The following is a 21257-nucleotide window of genomic DNA, read 5'->3' on the forward strand; positions in this document are numbered from 1 at the left end:
AGCGGATGGCCGCTCTTTAAAAACAGCACCCTCACATGGGCATTTTGAATACCAAGGAACGCCCTTTTGACCATATATGGTCATTATTTAGATTACAGGTGACTGTATACCTTATGAAAAGGGGAACCTCAGTAACATTTACCAGAGTACACTTTGTCAATACTATTCCGAACAACTGAGGCATATTCTAGCTCGGTTCTGACATAAGCTTTGTAAACCATGAGCAACGCACAGACAGGCATCCCTTTTCCAAATCATTTAACATGCAAAGTAATCCTTGAACATGGAAATGATTTGGGTTGTGTAAAAGGTAACCTCTGAATCAATATTGAGATTAATTTTGATTATTTCATCAGCTTTTGCAGGGTGCTTACATGAATGAAACACTGCTATTAATTATTGAAGGTTGCAATTTGTCATTGATTCAACATAGTACTATGGTTATGCACACAGTCTGTATGTACGGTAGTCCACAGGCCAGCGTAATTGGCAAGCCCAAAATACAACACACCATTAGATTGGCAAAAAAGTTCAGTTAAGATTCCTGTCTACTGTTTGAGCCCTCCGTAGCCCTTTAGCTAAATTATTGCCGTTTCAACTACGACCCCGTCGCTTTTAGTCTCATCAAGTGAGTGATATCTTCGATCTATGGGATTCAACTTCTTCACCAGTCTTACACAACTTCAAACTCTGTGACTCGGATGATGTGAAGAACAGCCAAGCTACAGCAGTGTTCAAGTAAAGCAATCAAAGCTGTTTGTGCAAAAAAATGTTAATGTGCAGTTTTTCAGTGGATGGGAAAATGTAAAAACTAATCAGAAATTTTCACTGTGTGCAGGGAAGAAATTCTAGTTTTTACACTGGACAGGGAGAAATTTTCTAGTAGTGTATACCTGAAGATAGGTAGAGGGAGGGGAATGCTTTGGTTGATAGAACCTTAGGGAAGAGAGTGGTGTCAGTGCTGGGGAAAGGGCAGTGTGGAGCTTGAACTGTTGTTGTGGGGAGTAGAGAGAGAGAGAGAGCAGGCCATAGATACTGGAGGGCAGTGGGTATTATAATTCAGTTTAAGGGCACTTTGCATGTGCTGGTGGGAGGGCAGTTACAAAGGGCTTCAAATATGGCTGGTGGCTGGAGGAAACGCGATTGAAATTTTTTTTTTTCAGATCCCCCTTAATCCCAACAAAAAGATTTCAAATTCCTCCAGCTATACAAAATTTTTCACGCTCCCTCCAAATCATATAGCGAAATATTTATTAGGGATGTATGCGCACAAAAAATATACATATATTGTGCAGTTCTGCGTGCAGATGTTTGACACTACCTTATATGACGCATACAGTAGTGGTTATAGAAATGTTGTCAGCAGTTTGTAGAGCCATATTCTTAAGGAAAGTTTCTAAATTGAAGGCAGATTCTTAAATTGATTCATTTTTAAATGATTCAGTCAACTTTTTTGGATTAGTCTATGTTGACTTGATTTTGACACTGGTCTAGGCAGTGGAACACCCTTAAGAGTGCTCGAAATGATGATCATGAGAGAGTATGCAAATTGTGAATTTCTGGCTACGTTTTGCCAGCGGCGAAAAACAGTATGTGACCTACTGGAAAAAATTTGTTACTTACAGAATTGGCAATACTGGAAGATTGAAATTTTCTATCAAATAAAACTTATTTCTGAAATTTTGCGTCTAATTATGCCAAATTTGGTAAAAAATAAACACTTTTATTCACACATTTTTTTATTTTAAATGAAGAATCTTTACCATTCAACGTTTTATTTTTGTGATATTGTACAATGACAATGTCGCCATTTCATTCACTGCATGAACTTGAATGGCTTTTAAGTGATTTCCATGAAAAACAGTGACTTTAGGTTTGTAGAAAATCAAGCATGGTGACCCCATCTTTATCAACTGCATTCTTGTTCAACTCCCTATGGCATGTTTCACTGTCCAATAGTAACACAGCCTGTCTTTGTGTATTGTGAATTTGTATGATTGACAAATGACTTTCAGTCTGGACTGTAATTCACAGGTTTTGTTGACAAACTGAATATGGTATGTTTCAGCATACATATTTTCAGGTCCCCTTTATACACGACCTTCAACTCCCCCTTGCCTCTACCAACCCTAGAATTATCAAATCTCCCCTGAATTCCTTCAGCCCCCCTCCTCACCAGTATTTGTGAATGCACCCTAGGGACTTTCCCCACCCCAATGCTTGTGCAAGGTCTAGGTCCATGCTGGAAATTCCCGCCTTTGCTAACAATCTAGCTGCAGCTGCAGCAAACCGGATTTACTAGCTGGCGCAATCGCGCAAATTTGCATCGATGTGATTGGCCAGAAACTTTGCATAAATTATGGCTACCCAATGGCAACCAGGATATTGTACTATTGATCACATGACTGTCAGATGACCATTATATCATGTTTGTTTTTATTTTGGTTCGAGAGCAGTGACATTGCAGAAGTTGGCGAAAGTTTTCCCGTAAAATCGCGTATTTCCTCTATTTCAACGATAAATGAGCAGCCTCCAAGAAGGCACGACATTCATTTTCTCTGAAGCTGGCGTCATGAAGGGTGACTCGCCAAACATGAGGCGAAAAGACGAAAACAAAGTGAAGGTAAGCTGGTAGTTTCTCGGTGCCGTGTATGGTACAGTTTGTGTCCGAAGGTCACTTCGCTATGGTTTCGAGAAAATTCTATGCAAGTCGTAACATTTCAGCGAAATAATATCTGTTTCCGGACCACAATGACTTGTAGTTGCATCTTCCTCCGAAGTTTCCCGATTTTACAGCGAAACAGTGAGTCAGTGGTCGTCATGCAGTGTCAAAATTCCGTACCCGTAGCGATTGCGAAATCGATGGTTCGCCATCTTTGTTTACAATCAAAAATTATGCTCGAGGTCGTTGACACGGCATTGTTCTGTGCGATTCTGTGTATCAACAAGGAAGTTGTACTGTAACCAACGCGCTGGCAGGTTTCACAAGTGCTTTCTGTATTCAAAGTATATTTCTCGCCACGTTATTTTGATCATGTTTAACTGTTCGTAGATTATTCTTTATCATTTTCATGAAATTTTACAAATAATTTTAATTAAGTGGTTCCCCATGGAATCCGAATCCGGTTGAGCTCAGAGCAAGTTCCTGGTTTCTGAACTGAAAGTGACACAGGTGACAACGGGAAGCCAGAATGTACACAGCAATCACTACCAACAAACATAATGCCCTGGTCGTCCTTGCGAACAGGGTACATGGTATTTTTCATGCATACCACAAACACCTGTTCTTATAGCGCTGATCGCAAATGACGTCACTGTTCTCTCTCATTATTATGCACAAATAAACATTTGTCCGCATTTACTACATAAATGACGAAAATAAAATCTGCGAGTGTTAGAATGGCTATCTAGCGTCACACTTATTCGTATGCATTGATGACTGAGACTTTACTAGCTGCAATAACAGCCGCGCATACAACGACAAAATTTGTCTGGATTTCAGCATATTTGTCCGAAAGTCGCACTCGTGCTGCTATATTTAGTAACAAACCTGAAATCGCGATTAACGCTATTGCTTTTGCGGCAACATTCAAAATTTTTCTCAATGTTTATGTTTCTTTCACCAAACCCTCTACCAAGGCAAGCAAATCCCCCCCTTTCCTAACCCCAACCCTAAGATAAAAGATACTTCAAGCAAGTGTCACTGTACACCAAAATATAAAAAAGTTACATTTTTATAACACTGCTTGCTGATGTTTGTAGCTACTAGAGTTTTTTATATGGAACACTAAATTTCTTGTACAGAGAGTCTCCAGCAAGGCAAAGAAGCCAGGTACAGGCAGGAGAGGGAGAAAGCCATCAAAGATAGATCAGAAAGCCAAACTTGAAAGAAGTCGACAGAGTGCAAGAGAGTGTCGGGCTAGAAAGAAACTCAGATACCAGAACCTGGAAAAAATGGTTGGACAGAGAGAGAGAGAAATCAGCAAGCTCAGAGAGGAATTGGAAACAGTAAGTTTGTATTCTGCCAACGGATGACTCTTTTTGAGGTAGTATGCGCCTTGAAAGTGAAAGACTGACACTTTTGCTCAAATTTTCCTTAATGAATCTTCCAACCACTCTCTTTCAAAGTCAAGAATAAAAATTGGGTTTCACTGTGCAAATTTTGGTACTTAGAGAAAAACAAATAACCCAGGATTTACTGAAATTCAAAATGCCGCCGCCCCTGTGTTAACTCTATGGAGAAAAATAAAATTTTCGAATTTCGAAAAACTAGGCCAGTGAAAAATTTTCTTACACCAAGAGCTTTAAAATGAACCCCCACAAGTGGTAGATGAGAAAAGAAATGTAATTGTTTGAGAGTCAGAATATCTGTCCCCGAGGCATGTTCAACGTTTACATCAGTTGACTAATGTTGCATGCATAATAGGGTAGTCTGGAGTTGAAGGTAGGGGTTAAGTATGTGTAGCATGAACATTTTGGCAAATAGAAGACTCTGTTTTTGCCTAGGTTTTAGAACATTGGTGAATCACTCTGGAACTACAGTAACATTTCTGCAGCCTTCAATTGTCACTGATAGACCAAGGGGAAACCCTGTAAAATAACTTTGAAACCCCAGTAAAATTTATCTGCTTACACCCTTAACAGAATCACTGAGAAGATGTCGCGAAAGTCTAAGAAGTTAAAGTTAGGCTGTTATCTAATGTATAAATACATTATCATACAAAAGTTTTGGCCTTCAATCAAAGTCTTATATGTTACATAAGACATGAAGGATGTATTCCAGCAGTTTTCTAAAACTGTACAGAATATATCCCAAGGAAAAGGGCATACTTTATATCGTTTTAATTAATATGATAGCAGATTATAGAAATTGATTTGCCTCAATTTTCAGTAGAAATATCGCATAATAGGTGCTATTGCTGAATATTTTATAAAAACTCCTACCATCATTTCTTTTCCGCAGTACAAAAAGTGGTGTCAGTTGATAGATGAAGGGATTCTACCACCGGAAATAAAGAACATACTCAGACTGGCAGCAGCCACTGGGCACGGAAACAAGCATCTGTCAACTTGTGACGGAAATGGAATGAACGACACTGCAAAAACACAGATTCCAAAACAAAAACTGCGTTAGACAAGCAGAAGCTGTAGTATTTGTGACACTCATAATTTGTATCTATGTACGGTTCTGCTTGCCGTGTGATACATGCTATGACCAGGTTGCCGTTTACAAGTAGGGAGAATTTTGTCTCCGTTAAAAGCAACTGGCGATCGTATTTGCATTTACATCTTGTGTGAAGTGAAGTACCATCCTGTTCCAGTGCTAGGGTCATTGCATCAGAGCCAGCGGTAATTCTCAATCTAGTGCGGGCTCTGAGTCTGAAAATGCGATAAACTAGTTAAATTCATCCATGCTAGCAATGATTGTTCTGCACTTCATTCATCATCTTTTGCTGTCGTCTTCATCATCTGAGTGTTTCTATGAGATGACAAATTTGAAGATATATAAGTATACAAAGTGGAAAAAAATCCAGAGTGACTATCATCGGAAACTTGCACCGAAAAAAAAGTTCAAGATATAAGGACTGATTCAACCACTTTACATCGAACAGGCATGGCTAGGCCAACAGTGACATCCCTTTTATGTCACTTTGGCTCATGAAGAGAAGAACTTGTTGCGATGAAAAATCTTCAAAAAATGACAACGGGAACAAGCGTAATCACTTCATGGGAGTGCAATTATTTTAGCAGACGTTTCCTTATTATCTTCATAAAAACGTTAAATGAAAAAAACCAAAAAAACCTTAGAAATTGTACTGGAAAAAACAGAACTTTACAAGAATAAGAAGAATGGAGAGGTTATATTATGTGGAGAATAAAGATTCAGCTGGGACTGAAATCTGACAACTGAAATAGTGCACAGTATATCTTGCCAAATGTGAAGCACAAATTACTGTATATAACGTATATGCGGGTCTGAAAGTCAACAAATCTTCTTTTCATGTCGACCTTTTTCTTTCACTGGACGTCTTATATAGCCAACCTTAGAACTCTGAAAAAAGAAATTTGATTTATTTTTTCCAATACACTGCCATGTGTAGAGAGAAATGGCTAATTCTTTGATTCATATGTTATCACTTTATAATCTCAGTAACATTCTTACCGTAAAGAAATTTACATGTTTGACATGTATAAAATAGATTTATCGTCATATTCATTTACAAATCTAAGCAAGCATCAAATGAGACCACGTTGATATTCCGCTTATGTAACTTGTTTCAAATCGAAAGAAGAGAGCGTATCTGAAATTTCTTTCCTCTTTTTTCAATTATTTTTTATCAAAAATTTACCGCTCCCAGCTGAATTGGAATTCAGGTATATGCTATACGTGTCAAGGCTAATGTATACTGTATATGTGTTTTTGTGGCTGTGGCAGTTTGTTCGTTTTGCGTTTTCTCCAGTGATCAATACCATTGTACATTTTTTGTGACCTTTTCCATGCGGAAACAATGTGTTTAGAGTTTACTGTGCTATTTGACTGAAATCAGGTTATATATAATTAACATTTGACAGACTAGGGAGAAATTAGCAGAGAAAAAAACTATACATGTACATATGTATCATTTATTATTTCATTGTTATATGCCTTTAAAATAGTCTGATATATCTGCTGTTTGGAAAGTGGAGTGAATTTACATTTTTTCTCTGAAATTGATACTTTAATATTTATTTAATACACAGAGTTTGAGATTTTATGTATTTATGTCTATACTGGAATAGGTTGACTATATCGTAGATTGGTAGAATGAAAGTGGGACATTCCAAAGGTTGTAGGCTTTCACAAGTTACAAAATTCTATCAACCTAGTATTACTTCCGTAATAACACATCCTTTGTGATTATTGTTGTATTTTATTTCATTCCATGCATCGCCACACTCCCTCTCCCTCTTGAGCCCGGCAAACGTTTAAGGATGGTAACACCAGTATTCGTGAGAAGAATTCCAGATTTCTGACCTCTGGTACTACTTCATTTAAATATGCATATGAATATTTTTGCATAAATTTAAATATCCAAAATGATAACATCTGAGACATGATGCCCATCCAGTCATCTGATGTGGCAGCCATCACAGTTCCCCAATTTTTATAATTACATTGATCACAATATTAATAATATAGTTGATTGCAAATGTCGAAAATAAGACAAAAATCTCAATAATGCAATATACATATCCCAGCTGTCAGCTCATTAAAGGTTTGAAAATGACAGGACTTTTGCATGCAATATGCTTTTGTAAGCTGCAGTACATACAATAATTTTGTTTATTTTTAAGTTATTCTGTACTTAGTTGGCGATTTTCGAATTGTTTCCTAGAATTACATGATACTTTCCATTGTGTCTAGTGGAAATACTGCCTGATGGATGAGGAAAGTGAAAGGCGACGCTGTGCCAGGTCAATCTGTACAACCGGTGTGATTTGGCGTAAATACACATCTTCTGTAACCCTTTCACCACCATGGTTTGGCCCAAACCCATTGTAATCAATGGTGTGTGTGAACAGGTTAAGCATGTAGGACAGATTTAACTCATGCTCTGACAAAACACTGCATCATGTCATTCTCCACTGTACAGAGTTCAGTTTTGTTTGCTTTCATTAATCAAGATTTGTTGATTACTGATTTTTATTTTGTTAATTACTTTATCAACTTGCATGTCAAGATAGCAAACATTTATGTAAAACATTCTCTAAATGAACCCACTTCACTCCCTCCCCCCTCTCCCAGAATATAAGGTCCAACATTCCTATCAATAATTCAAGGATTGGACCTTGTTAAGTGGGATGGAAAGGTGAGAGGTCATCACGTTGCTCTGATGGTGAAATACCTGTATTGTATTAGGTATGCATTTTATGTAAACTTCAATTTCTTCCTGTCACTGATATTTACATACAATGTACATTACTCCTATGCAACACACTCTATAAACACATCAAGATGGTTGACTAAATAAAAGGATACAATAAAGAGATGAACAATGTATGTGACTTTTATTTTTTTCAATACAAAGATATGCCTGTCCTGTATAATTTTTAATTTGAATGTCATCCACATGTAATAAAGTTTTATAATAGTGAAGCTTACACACACAGAATCAAAGAGTTGTCGTGCTTATATAAGACTACGTCACTTACACAGTAATGCTGCACAAAAGAATATTATGTTTTTTCATTTTGTCCAGTGCCCTGTCTCATGGCTTGATAGGCAAACAGAAAATTGGCAGTTATCAGTGACAGTGTGCTGTGACAGTATACCATGAATATCCCAGATTGTGAAAAAATCTCAGTATTTTTTCCCAATTTTGCAGATTTTGGAGGGACTTTCTAAACCATCCCTGTACAGTGCTGTTCATGCAATGGAAGAACACTGATTAGATCCATAGTTATCGAGCGCAGGAGTGCCCAGAAACTAACAGGTGCAGCGGGTGTGTCCCACAAAGTGGACATGGTTTGACCTCTGACCTCTCCTGTCATGCAACATGGTTCTGTGTTAGTCATGTCAACTCTTTCAGATCCTGCAATCTGTAGAACTCCCTATCAAAGCATTTCAGGTATAGATAGCACTTAGAACATAGTCCCAAAGTTGTTCCAGGATCACCTCCTAAATTGAATATTGCTGATATTACAGAGAGTATGCTGTTAATTACAATAATCAGTATATAGATTATCAAAAACAGAAATTCCAATACAGCTTTGAGATTTTCATATACTAAGGTAGAATGCGCCTCGGGGGCAGATAGACTCTTAAATTTCAATTCTTTTCTGATCTACCACTCATGGGAGCTCATTTTAAAGCTCTTGGAGAAAGAAAAACTCTGCCTAAGTTTTTCGAAAATCCAAAATTTAATTTTCCCATAGAGTTAAAACAGAAATGGCTGCCATTTTGAATTTCAAATATCACAAAATGTTGGATAATTTGTTTCGCTAGTTCAGAACTTTGCACGGTGACCCCCCCCCCCCCCCAATTTTTTATTGTTGATTTGGTAAGAGAATGGTTGAAAGTTTCATTGAGGAAAGTTTGAGCAAAAGTTTAGGTCTTTCACTTTCGAGGTCCTCATGAGTTCATAGATCCATCCAGTGTTAAAGCTATGGGGAATTTTTTGTTTTATTTTCACAAAACTATGAGTGTGAAAACTGTATTTACTTCAAGAGCTTCAAAATGAGCTTGCGTAAAAAGTAGATCAGATCAGCAGATCAGTTATATTGTACAAATTTTTGAGTCGGAATATCTGTCTCAAAGGAAAGTAGAGTCTATTCATTTAATTCCAAGATATCAATGAAGTAACTATAGAAAATCTGAAACAATTGATGTTCTTCATCATAACTTTCTATCCGCAGTGAACAGCTTAAGGTCGTATGCACCTTGAAAGTGAGATTTAAACTTTTGTTCAAACTTTCCTTAATGGCAATTTCAACCTTTCTCTTACCTAATCAACTGAGAACAAAAATCAGGGTCATCGTGCAAATTTTGCACTAGAGAAACAACCTTAAACTTACCAATATTTCAAATTCAAAATGGCCGCCATCTCTGTGTTTACTCTACGGAGAAAAATTAAAATTTTTGATTTTCGAAAAAAACTAAGACGATAAAAAGTTTTCTTTTTCCGAGAGCTTTAAAATGAACCCCCACAAGTGGTAGATCAGAAGAGCATTGTGAAAGTTTGAGAGTCCAAATATCTGTCCCCGAGGCTCATTCGACTTTAAGGTGAAACTCTATAGATTTACATACTTATCAATATAACATGGTTTAAACAACTAAGACACAATAAAGAAACAGACCTGTCAAGTCACCGTAGTGATCTGTGCAATTGATATTGATTCATTATGTAACTCTGGAAAAATACAGGTAATTTTTACGTTCTCTAAAAACCCTCAGGAATAGTATTCAAAATGGTCCATGTCCATGTGCTGTCCTTGAGATCAACAATTAGAATGTAAAATAGCGTGATTTATGAAGTAGCTTAGGTCAAAGGTAAACAACTTCTGGGCTGCTTTTGTCGTGATGACCTTTCTTGATCATCCGGAGGAGAGTCTTTTCTGCGGAAGACAGAGGAACTTCCACTCCCAGAGTTAAAACAACAGCTGACATGTAAGACAAACAAACAACGCCCAGGTAGAAATACACCTGTGTAAACAACAACGATAAAACAACAGGAAGAAGTTACAGACCAATGTTGTAAGTTCCTCATGAAATATCTTTTATACCTATTTGAAGTGATGTATCACTGAGAAGCATACTCACACGAGCAATCTCTCTCTCTCTCTCTCTCTCTCTCTCTCTCTCTCTCTCTCTCTCTCTCTCTTTTCACAAATTCCATCCGGAGGAACTATAGAGAAAGCTTTTATTCTGTGTGACTTTGAATTCCTACAACTTCTAAATATGCAACAAGGATAACATTCATTTTCTTTCAAAATAATCAACATATTATAAAAAGTTAACTTGTGTTGCCTATTTAAATATAACCTAATATTTACCATATTCTCATCTGTATAGTGGTACAACACCTCCCTGCATGCATTGTGGCTTTGTATAATAACAGGATGAATCAGGTAAACACAGTATGTCAGTCGTGAAACTGGTATCCATGCTTTCCATGACAAGAAATGGTTTATTGCACCTATTAAGGAAAAATGCATGAAAATGTCAATTAACGTCCTTTCTGACATAGAAATGCATTTTTTTTGCTTTAACGTTGTTCTCGTTGATGTTAACTTCTGGAATTTGTAATCTACCCGCCTTTAGTATAACATATGACGAGATTACGGTGTGAAAACGACACCTCTTTATTTGTGAATTTGTCTCAACTTTACAATGTATTCTGTGATGTCCAATCATCTTTCAAACTACAAACTAACTTTTAGAAAGTAGTGAATTAGATACAGATAAAGTGGGAATTTCAGTCCAATAAATTCAATGGAAAATTTAAATTTTGTTGGAAGATTTTTATGTTGAAATTGCTTGACGCAAAGCTTCAGAGAGTAAATACTTCTCTGCATGGCGACCGAAACAAAAGTCAGGAGCATTTATGCCTACTTTTATAGAGGGCGCTCGCCCCCACCATGCTTTACTCAGCGCTAGCGCTCAGAATACCATCTCATCCTCACCTCCATAACTGCAATGACATGCAAAGATGACCCATGCTACTGCCAAACCAAAGGTTACTTTGCTGAAAGTAATGTAGAGGACTGCTACCGCCTTGGGAAACAGCTCTCCCTGATATGTTGGATATAGCCCCAGTACAATAGCAAGACTAATAGCCCCGGAAATGCACCAGAACAATATGTTAAAAGTCTGAGAGAGAATAGAAACAAAACAAACAAAAAAGCAAGATGTGGAGTTTAGGTAAACAATCAGCTCATTTAGTCATCAATTCATAAATAGGCTACTGAGAATCGGCGTATTTTTGTCGACGAATATTTTCATTTGCTGATCTGAGGAACAGAGTCATTCATAACATTCAGAATTATAATTTTAGCCCAATTTATTGCCGGTAATACCGTTTATTAATTTGTTATTTATTTCTTCATTCATTTATTCATTTTTTTCTTTATCATTTTATTATTTATTTATGTTTGTTTGTTTGTTTGTTTGTTTGTTTGTTTGTTTGTTTATTGTCTTATTTATCACATTTATTTCGTTCTTAAACTCACTTGCTTGATCTTCACGCTCTTTCCGTCCATTCTGTAGAACAGGAACCCCAGGAGTACGCCAACGATATAGGCTTGTATACGATAGTATGGTTTGTCGTATAACCATCCTCCGAGAGGGTTGTAGATGACCTTATCACTGTATGGTCTGACATGATTTGAGAAGAGAGGGAGGAATAAATTTCGTTTGTGACGTTTAACTCTTGCGTGTTCACTATTCCGTATATTTAGTTTCTATCGCTTACCATACCCGTATTTTGAATAGTATAGCCAGGCCTTTACAAATAAAACGTTTGGAACTTTCAGTTAAACCACGCTATCCTTTTCTGAACATCATCTTAAGAGGTATCTTTGTATCATCTTTACCATCAAAGAATCCCTTAGGCAAGCACCGATTTCTTCCTGAAAAAGTTGTGTGCTGGTGTTCTTCAGTCTAGCGTGCCTGGAACTTCTTGGGCTTTGACAGTATTAGTATACATCACAAGCGCCCGTGGGCTGGGTAGTCTGCTCGATCGATCGAGCAGAAAATCGATCGATCTAGCAGACTACCCAGCCCACGGGCGCCTGTGATATACACCTATGTTTGCTTGTGATACTTTTCTTACAAGTCATACTGCTACCTGATTGGAAAACATTCAGTAAGATCTTAGATGACCATTATAATCTGTTATGTATAAGGTAAATAGTAGCGGTTTAGTGCTTTCCCTGTCCCAAGACACACTATATATGACGCAAACACTCCTGCAAACTCGAGGCTCTGGCCAGTCATGGGTTTAGATTGCGGTGTGGAATTAGGATTTACCGCATTCTAGCGTACCATAATTTGACAAGAAAAATACAATTGTGTATTCATGAAATTTTAATACGACCCTGAAGTGTGCAGTATATAAGACTCACTTGCTGTTTAAATCTGGACTGAGGCCAACCACGCTACTTATCACTGCCGTGGAGATGAACGATGCTATGCAGACTCCAACAAGAATGCCCAAGCCCACTTTCCAGCGCCTTGAAACCAAAAAGGCAAGATAATAACATTCATTTCTCTTTCTCTGCATATTTTTTCTTCGTCAATCTCAATAATACTCCTTTTCTACGTGTCTGCCCATGTCCCCTTTCTGTCAGCCTTTCTATGACGCTCTCTCTCTCTCTCTCTCTCTCTCTCTCTCTCTCTCTCTCTCGTAGACATATATCTTGTGCTTTTACTATATAAACTTTGTATAGTCATGGAGTAAGGAAAGAGAATACACGACGGAAGCACGAATTGTTATATTTAGAGATGAAGATCTACATTGATTCGATATTGTGACCTACCTGTATAGAAGTATTACAAATATGGGTGTTATCAGATGAAACTGCATATCCAGAGCCAGGTACCACGCCCAGGGCATACACTGTTAGAACGAAAGTATCATCATCATCATCATCATCATCATCATCATCATCATCATCATTACCATGACTACCGCCATCACCACTACCATCCTCCTCCTCCTCCTCATCGTCATCACCACTACCACTACCACCACCACAATCATCATTATCATCGTCGTCGTCGTCGTCGCACCATCATCGTCGCCTTGAACTATAAATCAGTGAGACCACCATCTCAATCGTTCTTGCCTTATCACTGTTAGAGTCGCATCACCGTAAAATACAAGTGACATTATCTGACAAGCACTTTCAAAAAATCGCGATATCGAGTCCTATGGAGTTGCTTTACTCGCTAGTCAACTCTTACCTGCTTTGTGAAATGGAAGAAATTATTGACGTAGAGTAAGTTGCTCCACCAGTACTCCGTGCAAAGGTCTGTCTTGCTTTTAAGGTAGTGCCATCTTGGCCCAGTGCTAGTGTGTGGTATGATCGTCGTCCATAGCAACATCACAAACATGTAAACGGGTGTCAGTCTCCAATAACGATGGAACAGAAACATCGCCCAATTCGTTTCACCATGTGAGATCTTTAACTGTTTCAAGGTTAGGTATGTAACTAGCATTCCACTGATGGACAGAGAAGAACACGTATAGTTTTGAGCACATTATTGTTCTTATAATGTCTTCACCACAGTCACAAAGTCAGTGCAAGTTCCAAGGCCGTAAAATCGTCAAAGTTTAGAAATCTGACCGCATGCGCAGCACAACTGTTCTGTCTGTGCCCCATTTACCGTACACTTCTACCACACAACTAGTCCGCGACACACTACAGCGGCTAAAGCTTAAGTTCACTATGTCAGGGAGACTCGAAAAATTACGTTTGACGAAATTTTTCACTAAAACATATTGATCGCGATGCCAGGAATATAAACTGACTCACTGGTAAACGCATATGTAAATCAGCTGTGAACAAACTCTTGAAATACTTGGTTTGTATTGTAGCCGTCAAGAAACCCTTAATAATGTCTTTTTTTTTCAAACAGCATGTTGAAGACTGACTAACTTTCAAGGAACATGTGGTGGTCGATTTCGTATATTCCTTTCTGATTTGTTGGCCTAGTCTACAGTAAGTCTTCTCAGTCGCTGATATAAATGTCTCACCTGATCACAAAGAAAGTATCGACCGCTAAATACCCGTTGAGATAGATCTGGGCAGACAGTCTCTTCAGAACAACATTCAATATATAGTTTGGGTTATCTGTAATCAAGAAAAGTTGAATACAGGCAAAGATAGTGTACCAACAACTATTTATACGGTAGCAAGACTATAAAAGGAGAGTCGATTCCTTTATATTGTAATTTTTACTTTCAATTACGTCTAAGACAAGAAGTCAGCTACATCACCTTGCACTAAACTGACAGCAAAATTGATTGAACAGACGTAGGCTTAACCCCGCCTACTGAGACGAAACAGGGATAGCCCTGAAATGCATTGGCCCATCTGCGCCATGATACTTATCAGTGCTTGTCTATAGGGTGCCTTTAGTGATGACGAAATGCCGAAGTACCCCTAGAATGGTGTTGAATTGCCTGCTGCTCACCATGACCCAAGTGTTCTCCTGTCTTGCCTCAAAGAGACAAGGAAACCGACACACTTTTCTCTCTCTCACAATAATATGCTAGTGAACTGACGACTTCTCTGCTAAGATCAGCAGTTCTTGATGTCAAAAAAAGCACCATTCCATTTGATATTCACATTATGCGTGAGCAGTATTTGAAGATTCATAGATGATTTTGCAATTTTATCTAGATTATCATCATCATCATCAGCAGCAGCAGCACCACCAGCACCACCACTACTACCACCATTACCACTAACCCCCGCCACCAAAATCATCCTTGCCACCGCAACCATCTATTCAATCTCAACACTAATAACTCCTGTCGTCTACAACAGCACTAAAATTGTAACCCAATTGTAGCCGTGCCAAAGCACAAACTCAACAGCAATTTAACCCTTGGGCCACATTGCCACTATCAGGAAAGTGCCAACCACAACAGATAGACAGGTATATTTAGCAAGTGCGAGAAGAATTACGACCTATACCAGGAAAGTATCGTCCTGTGTACTGATACGTATGTCCCAAGATGATCCAGACACAGCTGATGACGCGGATGCCATGGAGACAGGTGATTGTTCCAGCAGGTTGAGTAAGACACGTCCATCTTTTGTAACTTTGGAGGACGGAGAATGACAAGAAGACGTCGGTCACGATGCCTGCAAGAAATCCTATACCTTACAATGAATAATGGAGAGAGTGGGGCTTTGAAACAGTCGTTAATACTGTGGGGATGTCTTGAGAGCCACGGCTCGAAAGTTTATCTGAATTATAAGAGTACCTGCATGATAGCCACTGTCTATCATAGCTGAGTCAGGCAAAAGTTTTCGTCGTCCTGTATATACTAATCTCCACTTCCCTTCATACCTTGTAATTTGAACACTTCGACAAAATTACTTCAGATGTAAGGCAAACGAATCTAACAACGCACACAATTTCTGTGCTTTCAGTCTTTCTAAAACAAATGATGAAGGTCGAATGGTATGACAAATACTGTAGAAATGCCTAACATTGATTGAAGAATATAACGAAGAACATGACAGCAAAACTACGATCATGAGTGCTAAGCTTATAATTCTCAGCGAAAATATTCCCGTTTTGTATACCGTCAGTCCGTGAGCAAAACTACGATCATGAGTGCGAAGCGTATAATTCGCAGCGAAAAATATTCCCGGTTTGTATACGTCAGTCCGTGAGCAAAACTACGATCATGAGTGCTAAGCTTATAATTCTCAGCGAAAATATTCCCGTTTTGTATACCGTCAGTCCGTGAGTGTGTCTCAATATTATGCTGCGAAACTTATCTCAGTGTACGGAGAGCGATTATAACTAAACTGGAGAATCTCAGACTACATCACGTTCAGGTTTGTCTGAAGCTGGAAGTTTCACACAAAGTTACACCACACCCGATTTCCTCGTCATCCGCTGTTGCTCGCCTCCAGTTATTACGTGTTTATCGTTGTCGACGAAATCAGCACCTCCCTGACGATGACGCATTAACCATACATCGTACAACGTCGCAAGTGTCAAGGTCACTCCAAGTAGCGAATATATGAAACTGACAAAAAAGGCAAGAAAATCATTCTGAATGATCAATACAATATTTTTTATTATAGCTTTGTCAAAACCAGTGAATTTCGTTCCGTCTTCCCCAAAGAGTATTACTGGTAATGCATCCGATTATCCAGTATTGTAGCTCAATATGTTTCTACATCTACAAATTCTCTGGCATTGCAAATTCACAAGCAATAATGTACCCCTCCCGGCCCATAATGCACTCCGTGTATGAGGCTTCGCCTCTCCTCGTACACTATGTTTTGCAAAATTTGCTTTTGTCCGTCCATTGTGGGCCGGAAGACGGTGCGTTATCTCTCAAACAAAAAAGTCGTAATTTACCAATAATTACCAACCAAGTGAGGACAATTTACGAACTACATTTCAATTTGAATTAATCAGTCATGCTCAACAAAAATATACGGTTTAGAAATGTGCCTTTGGATTTTTTCAGCAATGAAAATGTGCATGTTGAGCTCAAAGCATTCACTTCAGAAGGAAACGATGTAATTCACGTTTAATACTGTAAGGTGCTTTAGGTAAAATTATTTTTGCCGTCCGCGTGCTTGTAACTTTTCAGAGAAAATTAAGAAAACAAACACAATATTAACACTATTACAAAGAAAAATATTACCTTTCCAAAAGAAACCAAATAAAAAAATGCTTATGTTAATACTTTTTTTGTCTGTATTTATTTTTTTTTGCCTGGCTGGCTGGTGTAGGTTTTTCAAAACTTCACTGACGGCAAACAAAGAATTTTCTTAAAATGGCCTAATAATGAAATGACATACATTGCTATAATTGCACCCGTTGACAGGGGTTCATCTTTTGTACAATGGACGTTAACTTTACCAGATGTGACGTCGGCTGCCACCATCGCTGAAAATATAGAAAGATGACAATCTGGAATGTGAACAATATCTGGCTTTTAACGATAGCCACAGTACAATAAACCCACCGATTCCTCTTTCATCTTTCAAAATGACGTCATAGAGGCAGAAAGGGCACAGAGGCAACTCGTAACGCGCCCTGACTTGCATGTTATTCTAAGAACTCTGCCATTTGCGCGTGAAGTTGACGTTTCTGGCTATATATGTTGTTCTGGATCAAAGATGTACTGGGGTTGACAAATTAACCCTTTGAGCGCCAAAGTCAATTTTTGTCATCTTTAGAAAATATACTCCAGTCATTTTTTTCAAATTTTTGTTAAAATTTTGAAAATAAACTGTAGCAAATGAAATGTGATGTCCATTTGGTCCAAAATTATTGAAAAATTTCAGAAAAATTCATAAAAAATTGGTAAAATGTGGCAGTAAAATTTTGGTGGGAAAAATTACAGCACTCAAAGGGTTAAGACCAAAGACTTTCTTCTGAAAGTCAAGTAAGTTTATTACGTTACAAAATACAATCATACGGCAGATGTTAAGTTTTGAAGATAATGAAAAATAAGGTTGCCAGAGTCATATAATTTTGCCCCGTCGAATGCAATGCTGTTAACACTGAACTTACCGTGTGATAATATTACAGCCACTTCTGAGTCTCGACAAGTGTTCGGAAAACACACCCCCAGCTCTGCACGTTTCTACAACAAAAGGGAATGTTATGATGACCTCAGCTTCTCACTGGCTCGCAACGCCCCATACTGCAGATGAGCAAGGCAAGACTTGCACGTGTAATGACAGACATCGTATTTTAGGAGTCTAAAGTACGCAATTAATGCAGGTTATTACTACGTGTTGCAATGTTCATAAGCATATAATAGTAACCAGATAAACGATTAAAATTTCACAAGAGAAAATAGCTGGCGTCATTATAATCGTGCAACAGGTGGTTTTACATGTATGTTACAATGCACTTCAGATACACCAACCTCAAACAATTAATTTGCCACTGGTTCTATTTCAGCTTCATTCGTTCTTTTTGGCCGACCTAGAGCAGAGACTTCCTCTCAACATAGAAGGCAACGAAAAATGTGCGGGTTTCTGTAACTCTGTTGACCGGCTTTCAGGGAACCAGGGGGTGAACAAGTTAATAGAAGGTCTATTTATAGAATGTAAAAGATTACCCCCCCCCCCGGCAAATTTTTCCACAAATCATCCGTACTGTACCCGTTCCTTTGTCGTCACCGTTGCTAGACAGTACTGAGACGAAAACGGCCTTCCCTGCGACTGGGGATCAGCTTCTCGACAGAGGTCAAAATTTCCGAGAAATTTGTAACTCTTCGTAAATTCTGCTTCGGGCATCACTGTTCCGTACGAATAGTACACTAGAATGTTAAAATAAATAAAAAAATGAATGAATAAATAAATAAATAAATAAATAAATAAATAAATAAATAAATTAGCCTAATTAATTACTTAATTAATTAATATTACGGTTTGAGCGTGGTCATACTTTCAGAAATATATATTACCTTAATTTCGTATGGAATAAGACAATTGATTTGAACATTCCAGTGTCGTCCATTAATAGCTCGTGACATGCAAGGTCATCTCAGGTCATACAAAGGCCTCCAAGGGTCCTATGTTAAATCTGGATTGCTTTAAACGGCACACAATGCAACGTGAGTCGGAGACAGAGCATAGTTTAACTGTATATATTTTTGTACAAATAACGTCAGCTACGATATGTTCTTTTAAAATCGGATCAGATTCATGAGATCACTCACTCTGTTTTGCGTAAGTTCTTCCAAGTCGAAAATCTTCAAGGGACATCGCCGTATCGTTATGGCAGCGGGCTGTCAGATTACACCCACTTTCACCACATGCTCCGACACGGAGGGAGGTCAGCGTGCCCGGGATTTGCCGTGCAATAGTCGAGGTGCCACCAGAAAAGACAACGGCTTGCTCACTGTTATTTTTAGGCTTGCCCGTTTCAGCAGCTTGACATGGCCATGGCGCCCGCATAGCGTTAACAAGCAAGCACAAACGTAGAGAAAATAGGTCGAAGTCTTAGCAGTTTTCTGCTGCGCGACAAGAGCTCGAGCAGCCATTTTCGTGCACGAAGCATGGAGGTTATCCATTTGCTTCCTCCATACCGTATTGAAAACTGTATTTCACACTTTGTTATGTAAAATCCGACCTCAACGTTGTTGACCCAAGCCTTCCGCCTTCCAAGCGTTCCCCTCCAAAATTCTCGGAAGGTCAAAATAAAACGATGTCAATTACAACCCCTACTTGTCACTCAATGAACCATTTTATGACAATAACAATGCTTCCCGGCCAGTAAAGCCTAAACGGATGATCTGTTGTGTCTATAGGTCATGTAATTGCCAAGGAAAAGGAGTGAGCTGCGTTTCAAGTTGGCCCAAGGACCCAGTTCTACTGTGACCTACCCCTATAGAATGTATCAACAAGGCCTATACTTATCCGAAAGTTAATTGTTCCTGGTACACATACACGAAAGCTAGCTATCTTCGACGAGCTAAAATGGTATCATTGCCGCAATGAAAACATATGTGTGTATACCCTCTTTTTAGAACGGAAAACAAAACAACAGATGTATACAGTGGCCTATGGAATGATCAGGTAATATACCGTAAAATGCTAATCTGAAACTCGTACCAATATTACAGATTTAGCCCGACGGTGCTCGAGTCTAGATTATATTTTGTGTCTTGTTTGTTTTCACTACCTGTAAGTTTTCCTCAATTTTGTTGGGAGGACATCGATATATACTTTTGTTGGTTCTAGGCTAATATTCTTTACACAGATGATTTTTAATGTTAAAGGGAAGACGTCGGCTGAACTGCCCTCAAAGGTCGTATTGGACCAATGCGACCAATGTAAACACTGTATCCAAGGTACGTTCGTGATAGATGAAAGTTAAAACATGCCATGTTTGTCATAATGTACATATTTAACTTTAAATGTTGCAGCTGTATTGTGCGGCGCGCCGATTATTTCAAAATTATTTTAAATATTTGTGAGGATCCAGAAAAAAAATCGCTGGGGCGCGATAACAAAAAACGACGGGGCATGGTCATCCAATATTTAAAAAGTCGCTGGGAGAAAATAAAAACGGAGAGGGTACTGAGGTAGATAGAGAAAAAAATCGCTGGAGTGTGAATAAAAGAAAGGAGGGGTACATCCAGAAAAAATCTTGGGGTAATGAAAATACGAGGGGGGGGGGTAACATCCAAAAAAAATCGCTGGGGTAAAAAAAAGAAAACAGGGGGTACTATTGTAGTGGTAGATCCGAATTAAAGAAAATCGTTTGTGTCATTAAAAAAAAAGGGAGGGGGAGTTAGCGCTGGTGTAAATAAAAAATGGGTTGGTTAGATAATTGTGAGGATCAAGAAAAAAGTGAAGGGTGGGAGAATACAGTTTCAAATTACTTCAGATATTTGTGGTGATCCGGGAAAAAGGCTGGGGCACATAAAAATTGGAAAATCCAGAAAAGAACACACAGGGGAGAGAAAAACCGAAGTTATCACCCTTCACTTTGGAAAAAATACGAGCGTATCATGATGCAAAACTTTTCAGTGGCTTTATGAATGTCAGGAAAAAAGAAGAGATATAAAAGGATACTGAAAAAAAAACGAGCCGTACTTGTTGAAAATGTGGAGTACTTGTTTGCTGGGAAAAATTAAGATAGGGGTCGCTACCACACAACCGCGGTGTTGACGTGATTCATGTAGATATTGTGCATGAAATACGTTGTATGTAAACAAAAAGGTCGCACAGGCTTGTAAACAAGAAAGTTGCATGGATGCAGTTCTGATGACCTCTTCTATTTAATACTCGAACAGTGTCACAAATGCTTCTCTGGATGTTATGTCTAAATGAAAACTGTCTATTTGCTCGAGAGGCAGAGTGTATACGATGTATTTGTTTAAATCTTATATTCTTCTCCCACTTCTAATCAACACTTAGAAAACATAAACTTAAAAACATCGGAATAAGATCAATATTGTGACTGCTTTCTTTGTGACTAAAGTGTAATCCTGACTTTTGAGTGCCCATCATGATGAGCCGACTACGTGCGTAATGTACGTGCTCAATAAATG

General features: G+C 38.4%; 2 protein-coding genes across 2 annotated transcripts; one reads left to right on the forward strand and one right to left on the reverse strand.

Annotated features, from left to right (window-relative positions):
* The first annotated feature begins 2415 nt into the window (after positions 1-2415).
* LOC139115725 (cAMP-responsive element-binding protein-like 2) lies at positions 2416-8142 on the forward strand. Its single transcript, XM_070678048.1, has 3 exons — positions 2416-2623; positions 3805-4008; positions 4964-8142. Exons 1-3 carry the CDS (start codon positions 2522-2524, stop codon positions 5132-5134), a joined length of 477 nt encoding a protein of 158 aa, XP_070534149.1. The 5' UTR covers positions 2416-2521; the 3' UTR covers positions 5135-8142.
* On the reverse strand, positions 8033-19289 carry LOC139115724 (nose resistant to fluoxetine protein 6-like). The gene is made up of 14 exons (XM_070678047.1): positions 18918-19289; positions 18358-18515; positions 17759-17831; positions 17041-17128; positions 16102-16253; positions 15184-15354; positions 14238-14334; positions 13445-13703; positions 13018-13097; positions 12604-12711; positions 11710-11854; positions 11164-11350; positions 10534-10676; positions 8033-10183 (listed from the first exon to the last, which is right to left on the reverse strand). The coding sequence occupies exons 1-14, from the start codon at positions 19153-19155 to the stop codon at positions 10025-10027; spliced, it is 2058 nt and encodes a 685-aa protein (XP_070534148.1). The 5' UTR covers positions 19156-19289; the 3' UTR covers positions 8033-10024.
* Between the last annotated feature and the right edge of the window lie 1968 nt (positions 19290-21257).

This window comes from Ptychodera flava, chromosome 17 (genome assembly GCF_041260155.1).
Source record: "Ptychodera flava strain L36383 chromosome 17, AS_Pfla_20210202, whole genome shotgun sequence".
Lineage (NCBI taxonomy): Eukaryota > Metazoa > Hemichordata > Enteropneusta > Ptychoderidae > Ptychodera > Ptychodera flava.

Bases quoted from the DNA above. Each gene is read 5' to 3' on its own strand.
- LOC139115725 (XM_070678048.1), top strand. From the start codon at position 2,522: ATGAGCAGCCTCCAAGAAGGCACGACATTCATTTTCTCTGAAGCTGGC. The intron at 2,624-3,804 runs GTAAGCTGGTAG...TTTCTTGTACAG, and splicing joins AAGACGAAAACAAAGTGAAG to AGAGTCTCCAGCAAGGCAAA. The intron at 4,009-4,963 runs GTAAGTTTGTAT...TCTTTTCCGCAG, and splicing joins TCAGAGAGGAATTGGAAACA to TACAAAAAGTGGTGTCAGTT.
- LOC139115724 (XM_070678047.1), bottom strand. From the start codon at position 19,155: ATGCGGGCGCCATGGCCATGTCAAGCTGCTGAAACGGGCAAGCCTAAA. The intron at 16,254-17,040 runs GTATGTCATTTC...CTTTTTTGTCAG, and splicing joins ACGGGTGCAATTATAGCAAT to TTTCATATATTCGCTACTTG. The intron at 13,704-14,237 runs GTGAGACATTTA...TCTGTCCATCAG, and splicing joins GATACTTTCTTTGTGATCAG to TGGAATGCTAGTTACATACC.